Source organism: Henckelia pumila, chromosome 4, assembly GCF_033568475.1.
Source record: "Henckelia pumila isolate YLH828 chromosome 4, ASM3356847v2, whole genome shotgun sequence".
Lineage (NCBI taxonomy): Eukaryota > Viridiplantae > Streptophyta > Magnoliopsida > Lamiales > Gesneriaceae > Henckelia > Henckelia pumila.
Window position 1 is genome coordinate 143,658,003 of NC_133123.1, and position 8,647 is coordinate 143,666,649.

Below are 8,647 nucleotides of genomic sequence, written 5' to 3' on the forward strand. Positions count from 1 at the left end.
TGATAGATATTCCTATGAATGAGTCGGATGATAGTAAGCAGGAAGAAGAAACTGCACAAGAAGTTGATCCACAAACTCCGGTGATTGAACTCAGGAGATCGTCAAGAACAATCAGACCACCTCAAAAATACTCCCCTGCACTTCATTATATTTTGCTGACAGATAAAGGTGAACCAGAGACCTTTGATGAAGCGATGCAAAATGATGATTCAATCAAGTGGGAGTTAGCCATGAAAGACGAGATGGACACTGTCATCCAATCAGACTTGGGAGTTAACAGAACTTTCGAAAGACAAAAAGGCATTACACAACAAGTGGGTGTACCGGATCAAAAAAGAAGTTGATGGTAGCAAGCGGTACAAGGCGAGACTTGTTGTGAAAGGTTTTCAAAAGCGGGAAGGCGTTGATTATACCGAGATTTTCTCTCCAGTGGTGAAGTTAACCACTATCAGAACTGTACTTGGACTAGTGGCTAAGAAAGACTTACATCTGGAGCAGTTGGATGTAAAGACGGCGTTTATTCATGGTGACTTGGATGAAGAAATTTATATGAAGCAGCCACAGGGATTTGAAGTACGAGGGAAGGAGAAAATGGTATGCAAACTTCAGAAGAGCTTGTACGGTCTCAAACAAGCTCCAAGACAGTGGTACAAGAAGTTTGATGGATTCATGAATAACAACGGTTTCCTGAGGTGTCAGGCGGATCACTGTTGTTATATGAAGAAGATTAATGGTTCTTATATCATTCTACTACTATATGTGGATGACATGTTGATAGCAGGATCATGTCTGGTGGAGATTGATAAACTCAAGAGAGAATTATCAAAAGAATTTACAATGAAGGATTTGGGTGCTGCAAAGCAAATCCTTGGAATGAGGATCTCAAGAGATCGGGTGAACGGAGTCTTGAAGTTATCTCAGGCAGAGTACGTGAAAAAGGTGCTTAGCAGATTCAACATGGATGAAGCTAAACCAGTTAATACTCCTTTGGCTAGTCATTTCAAACTAACCAAAGTCCAATCACCATCGACGGAGCAGGAGCATGCTTATATGAATAAGATTCCTTATGTCTCTGTTGTCGGAAGCCTCATGTATGCAATGGTGTGCACCAGACCAGACATAGCACATGCAGTGGGAGTTGTGAGCAGGTTTATGAGCAATCCGGGAAAACAACACTGGGAAGCAGTGAAGTGGATTCTCAGATACTTGAAAGGTACTGCTGGTTTATCTCTATGCTTCAGGAGGACTAATCAGGACTTACAAGGATATGTCGATGCCGACATGGGTGGTGACTTAGATGGCAGAAAGAGTACTACTGGATATGTGTTCACATTGGGTGGTACGGCAGTAAGTTGGGTGTCCAAGTTGCAAAAGATTGTTGCACTTTCGACTACTGAAGCTGAGTACGTTGCAGTCACGGAAGCGAGCAAAGAGATGATTTGGTTGAGATCATTCTTTGAAGAGTTGGGTCAGAAGCTTGAGGATAGCACATTACACTGTGACAGTCAGAGTGCTATTCATTTGGCAAAGAATCCTGTTTATCATGCTATTACGAAGCATATACAGGTTCGATACCATTTTATCAGATTAGTTTTGGAAGATGGAATATTGATGCTTGAGAAGATTTATGGAAGTAAAAATCCAGCTGATATGTTCACAAAGGCGGTGACCACTAACAAACTGAAGTTGTGTTCGACTTCAGTTGGATTGCAAGTATAAGCAAGGAGGGATGAGTTGCTGCATTGACTGTGTGAAGCCATGATTGAAATCAAGTTTTCAAGTGGGAGAATTGTTAAGGGTGATGCCTATTAAAGAATCCCACATCGAATGTTTGAAGAAAGAAGAATGAAAGATCTACTATAAATAGAGCTCTCTTATTTCAGTTATTGGATTACATTCTTCTCTTTTGTATTGACAGTAGAGAAGAAAATAAAAAGTAAAAAAAAAAGAGTTGTTCTTTTTTTTGGTGATATCTTGTGTGAATTAGAGAAATATTTTATCGTCATATTCGCTTCGATATAATCCACAATCGTAAGAACCGTAATTACCACCAACAATACAGTCGAATAATGAGAAATTATAAATCTTTGAATATCTGCAGAGAAGGGGCTCGCATTCCCAAAGCGCTAGCTGCAAATGCATTCAATTTTTCGCAGCAAAAAGCAAGATTTTTAAATGCAATGCCCATCCCATAGCACAACAGCTAGCAATGTAATTAAAAAACCACACCATCTTCATCATGACTCATCATTTTTTCATTAAAAAATCACTCAAATTAAGTTTATGCTTATATATATTTTCAAAAATCCAAAGGGTTCGTTAGTTCGTGTTTGGCCGGTATCATGAAGGATTATGGATCATTGTTAATGTTTCTGTTGTTGGTGAATATTGGAACTGCTGCTTTTGGTTACAGTACCAGTAAAGGGAGTAGCTGTAGCACTAGCACCTCCTCAAATCCTGGTAATTATTAATACGTACATATAATTAATCATCATTTTCTGTCCATTTAAAAATTTTACGGGAAGTTCGATCGGGAGAAAAATTGCGGGGAAATGAATCTCTCCACACGTCTGAATATTCTTGGCTAGCTAATGGCTTGAAAGATGAAACAGAACGAAGATCAATTGATATTGCTCATGATTTTGGGATGATTTGATATTGCTGGGTCCATATTATATAACTAATTAATCTGCATGAAAATTAGTTGAAGGTGATTTCTAATTAAGTTCAAGATTCCCTTGGTTGCATAAATTGATGGTGATTACTCTTGCAGGTGTGAGTTGGGCGAGCATTGACAATGCAGTGGCATCCCCTTCGGAAGATAGAAAACTTAAGGTATATATATATACTTTTTTAATTTGTTGTTCTACTAAGTTCTAAGTAATAAATTTCGATAATTATGTCAAAGATCCCTCTTAATTATCTTGATGAATTAGATTAAAACAATGTGTGAAAGAATTTCTACGCAGCACTTTTTTATTTTTTTTGGTTAATAAAATTTCACAAAATTTTAAATTTTTATTAAATAAAAATTAAGAAGTATTTTCCAACAAATTTTCTCAATCACTAGCTAAAAATCTATAGCTGCTGGCATCATGGTCCCAACCGCATGTTAATTTACTGGATCCTTGGCCCAATCTCATCACTGAAACTAATGTTTTTTTTTTTTGAAAGAAAAAAAAAAATAGACGTTGGCCCTCTGAAAACAATACATTTTTCATAACGAGGGCTTAAATTTATGAAGATTAGGATAAAAGCTTCGTCTTCTGGAGCTATACAGCGTCATTGGTTGATTATTCTAATTTTTAATCAAATACATTCTAATTGAAATTTAGTTATTTTGATTTGATATCTCGAATTCCCAAAATCCTTCTATATTATATTATATTATATTATATAATTAAGGATATTTTAATTTGTATTTAATTATATGCTAATAGAACATACTCTTACTTTATAATGATTAACTATTTCATATATCATTAAAAATTAAGAGATTTTTCTATGTACAGTTGTAATTATTTGGTAGTGTAAATATAAATAGCATCTTCAAGCAAACAATATAATATTTATATTAATGCTACATATCGAGAGGTTTTATAAATCTAAGATAATATTTTGTATCTTATATTTAATGCATGCATGGAAAATTGTAGTTTTTATTCTACAAGTTTTTCTATTTACAATTTTAGTCGCACATTAAGGGCATGATTAGTACCTTGGAAAGGAATAAGATAGGAATGAAATCGATTTTGGAATGAAATGAGATTGAGAATGAAATGGTTGTTTTATTTCATTCCAACGATTGATACTATTGAAATGAAAAAGTAATGGAATGAAATAATTTTTAATAAACAAATCATATTTTAACTACATATATCAAAATAATAGTAATTCATAAAATTTTTATTATTATTAATATTGAAGATGTAGCAATTATTATAAAATTATCATTATATAGTTTCAATAATTAAAATTTTTTATTTTATAATAATAATTTTATTTTATTATAATAATAAGATACAATTATAATATTAGTTTTAATTTTAATAATTATAGATAAATAATATTAATTATTATTTTCAGAATAATATTAAATAATAATAAAATGTTGTAATAAATAAATAAAAATATTTTTTATTAATACTTTCATAAATAATAGTAATAAATAAATCATAATACTAATAATTAATATTACAAAATATCATTATTAATATAATAATAACATAATAACATAATTATTTTTATATATATTATAATATATTGTTATAATTATATAAGTAAATATTAATTTAAATAATTTAAATATGGAAAATATTACACATAAATATGAAAATGGGAGGTGAGAATGGTCATTCCATCAAAAAATGGATGGAATAGTTATTCGAAATGACTATTCCCATTCTCATGCCAAACCAAACATGGATATAAAGAATGAGATGAGAATGCTCATTCTATTCCCACCTCATTCTCTTATACCAATTATGTCCTAACAAATTTAGAAAACACTATCGTGGCATTAGGTCAACTACACCAGCGGCATACATATAGGAAATTTAGATTTTGACGATGATTTTACGTGCTATTGAATGATTATGACAGTACTGTTTGCAACCTTTAAAAATAAGTAAATTTGTAAAAAAAATCTTCATAATAATTTATTTTTAGAGATTGTAAACACTAGCTAGCTATGTATATCTTTCAATTTTTTTCTTCCTCGATCGTGAACCAACCTATAGCTACAGAACGAAATGGATCCTTTGGTCGTCTCAAAAGTTGAAAGAAATGTGGGAGAAATTAACTTGGAAGATTATCGTCTTATCGATCCGGTTCCGAGTTCAAAGGCGTCCATACGACCCGGTCCGGTCCAGCACGGTACTCCATTGATGCCATACATCCCAAACCCAGGACCTTCTCCTCCTCCCTCTCAACTCAAGCATGGTGGTCATCCTTAATTAACTCTTCTATCATTGTTTTCAATTAATTGTTAAGAAATAAATTAATGAATTGTTTGTACTGACTATTTACATTGAACTCCATATTTATTTATCTTTGTTGTGTTAATTTTATCATATTCGTGTTATAATGTGTCATTTCTTAATCACAACTTTGCTCTTGAACACACAATTCTATGGTAATTGGATTGCATACAATTGTACCAAAGTTAAAGTACAATAATTACACTTTGTAACTCGAACAATTTTATATATTTTTTTTTTCCGAAAAAAAAACTCGAACAAAATATTAATTTTAAAAAAAAACACACACACACATACACACGCTAACGGACGAAAAAAGTTCAGCTATATAAGATCACGAGATTTGGTCTTTGCAGTAGAATTGACACACAGTTAGCAGACTCATGCTCTAATATTGACTATTAATCTAGACAAATTATAATACACAATTATATATAAATAATATAATATAAGTAAATTTTTTTTGGATATCTCACGACTGATTATCAATTAATTTGTGTGTATATATATATATATATATTCTATTAAACAATATTATTAATCTAAAATATGGGGGAGAGATTAATAGAACAATTTCTTTTAACTTTCAGCTCAAAAGGATATGGTGACGTTGATCCCACTGCTGGTTAATTGAGGAAGAAAACATCATTGTCCTCCTGACGTGGATCGCAAAATGTGCGTATCGCGTATTATTAATTATATGCATGTTTCTTTTTTATTTTTCAAAAAGAAAAAACAAATACTATTGCATTAATTAACTCAATACGGAATCATAATTATAATAATATTTAATATATAATATATTAAAAAATTTTAGTGCAACCATGTTAATTATATCTAACCAAAAAGGTGACATGCATGCATTTTGATATTTGTATATATAAGAATGAATCACTCTTGTAATTGTAAGCATGCGATAATAAGTGGTTGTTATAATACTCAATTCTTAAGGCAAAGCATTGTGTTAAATGCTTTGAAAAGAGAGGTACATATTTAGCCATTTAATTACCAAAAAAGTCAAAATAGGAGGCCCCTATAAACTCTCCTTATTACATTTTTAAGCTCAGTCTCCAAAAAGGTTAATTAATTAGTCCATTTAATTATGTCATCATCATGATTATTTTTATTACGCGAAAAGGTTGAGTAGCTTTGGCTCTTTGTTACCAATATTCTTCTTAACCTTATCTCTTCCTATTCCCGGCGATATTTCCGATATTCCGGACCCGAACGACGCCGTGTTCTCCCCGCCGCCACCCCATTCTTTGACGGCGATGGTTCCATGCACTCGGAGCTTAGCACCCAGCTGTTCTTCGTCGTCTTTCCAAGGCAGTTGAACTCCGGCGAGCAGCGGCCTCAGAGAGCCACCTGAGAGGACTGTCTCCACCGCCGCCTGGCAGATGTGCCAGTTTCCGGTGGATAAAAGCCCCACCGCCCCGTTCACTGGGTTCACGGAACGCCCACATGCTTCAAACAGCAGGGACTGAAACAGAGCTGTTTAAAAATTAAACAAGAAAAAAGAATCCGAAAAGTTTTAAAGATCAACACGGATCACGCAACAAATTGTTCATTCATGATCGGAATCAATATTATATACTCACCGGGTCTACGGTGTTGAGGGACGGCGGAGATGAAGGACATGAGGTCGCTGCGGCCGAAGAATTTGGAAACGAAAAGGGTTGCGTTGGCTTGGGCTTGTGGGGTTTCGATCCAATCCAAACACGGCCTTAGTATGCATTCATCGCTGCACCCTCTCCTCAGAACTCTGCAGCCATTGCAGCTCATGATCTTGTAATTAAGGAAACGAGAATCTTAGTTTTGCTGTCTAATCTTTTCGTTTTCCTCTGAGATTTCTTAAACTCGAAGGAAAAAAGGAAAAGAAGAATAGAGAGAGTGAAAGGAGTGAATTTTGGAGTTAATTATAAGACTAGTGGTCTATAAAAGCTTGGAGTGGGGTTTAAGTTCAAAAGTAACCCTGGTTGGGTTAAGATATAGGGAGTGTTTGGGGTGTAGAAAATTAAAATTAAAATTAAATAGCATTGTATTTTCAAGTTTTGTATGATTACTATTAATATAGATATTTTTTTATATGTCTTTATTATATTCAATATATTAAAAATATCAAAATTACTTAATACAATATGAAGTTCTTTCTTCATGAATTACTATTACTTTCTACATTTGTTTTGTTCATATGAGCAACTAAATGAAACAAAACATGATGTTTGCATTGGTTTTCAATACTATAATGGACCAAACAAGATGTGGCTATGTCATGTAGATGAATTATATTAAGAAATCAATGTAATGAAAATCTAACATGTGTGAAAGAGAAAAAGAAACTATGACTCTTTACAATAATTATTAATATTAAAGCATGAGTTCTATATGAATGATGTGTAATCTTTGAAGCAAGATCTTTAAAGCTAGAAATATAATTTTTAAGCTATGGTTTTTTCACATTTCAATGCTTCAATTAGATATATAGTGTGTGTGTGTGTTTTTTTTTTATTGTAAAATAATTGGTCCATTGAAGCCAAACGCATTCCTTGTTAATAAGTTGGTGGAGGGATGTGATGTGATGGGAAGAGAATATCTTAGCTCCAAACTATGGGTTCGAGCGGCTCCGTGTTTCCGCGGCTTTTCAGAAAGGCGCGATCGATTCTCCACCCTTGGATTTTTATATTTTGTCTTCTTTTGCATTTTTATACTTTCCACGTATACACTCCATTATTATTATTATTATTTCAAACATTTTCAGTCCTCGAATTCATGTGTCGTTGACTATTTTTATTGACTTTTTATTTTCAATTTTATTCTCCCAACTTTTAATATATTTTTGTTTCGTTTTCAGAAATTATATTAAAAAGTTTAGAGTTTTGTCCCCCATCTCCATCCGCTCCACTCCACTTTATACACACACGCAACTTTTTTTTCTCTAAAATTGATATATCGATTTTCGAAATAACACATATAAATTCAATAACTTTTTCCTGAAAAAATTCAGATACATGTGCTACCAAAGTTAATTTTTTTATTGCATCACGTGATAATTTTTTATTTTTATTTTATGTAATTCAAGGTTTTTTGTTATTGGGGCAGATTGTCTGTATTTACTCATCTCTAGTCTGCTGAAGTCCAGACCATTTCTTACATTGCATGAGCCCATTCTCTCGACCCATATTTGCGCATTACTAATCATCAATTCGGCGGGTTCGGCCTACATGGAAATTTAACAAGACTATATGGACAATTGCATGTATATACGATTGTCTCGAAATAAATTTCAATATATTCCGAAAAACCATATCCCCATAAATTTCACAATTTTTTAATTCTCTGATCATATTAATAAGAATGAGTAATTCGATTATTTGGAAAAAAAAAAAAAGAAAAAAAAACTGAATACTGCTGTATTGAGAAACAAAAAACTTCTCGGATCGATCTGTGTCAAATCCGGAGTATATGTGGCTCTGGATAAGCACATGAAATGGCTATCCATATTCCCATCTCATGTAAATTGTAAGAATAATGGTAGAGGTACAACCAATATATCGTACAACGATATTTACAACAATTATGTCGTGATATTTTGCTATTATCTCGTGAGATTTTGATATGATATCGTGAGATTTTTTTTGCATTCAATGTATCGTGAGATTTGATAAATT

The 8,647-nt window shown here is 32.7% G+C and overlaps 1 protein-coding gene and 1 long non-coding RNA gene across 2 annotated transcripts; one reads left to right on the plus strand and one right to left on the minus strand.

Annotated features, from left to right (window-relative positions):
- Positions 1–2,337: 2,337 nt before the first annotated feature.
- Positions 2,338–4,854, plus strand: LOC140894452 (uncharacterized). Its single transcript, XR_012153830.1, has 3 exons — positions 2,338–2,460; positions 2,774–2,835; positions 4,740–4,854. It is a non-coding gene; the product is annotated as an uncharacterized lncRNA (long non-coding RNA).
- A 1,242-nt stretch (positions 4,855–6,096) lies between these two features.
- LOC140866688 (LOB domain-containing protein 38-like) lies at positions 6,097–6,880 on the minus strand. The gene is made up of 2 exons (XM_073271723.1): positions 6,578–6,880; positions 6,097–6,470 (listed from the first exon to the last, which is right to left on the minus strand). Exons 1-2 carry the CDS (start codon positions 6,759–6,761, stop codon positions 6,106–6,108), a joined length of 549 nt encoding a protein of 182 aa, XP_073127824.1. The 5' UTR covers positions 6,762–6,880; the 3' UTR covers positions 6,097–6,105.
- Positions 6,881–8,647: the final 1,767 nt, after the last annotated feature.

Excerpts from the sequence above, each read along its gene's own strand:
- LOC140866688 (XM_073271723.1), bottom strand. The coding sequence starts at position 6,761 with ATGAGCTGCAATGGCTGCAGAGTTCTGAGGAGAGGGTGCAGCGATGAA. Across the intron at positions 6,471-6,577 it reads CCCTCAACACCGTAGACCCG|CTCTGTTTCAGTCCCTGCTG; the intron begins GTGAGTATATAA and ends ATTTTTAAACAG.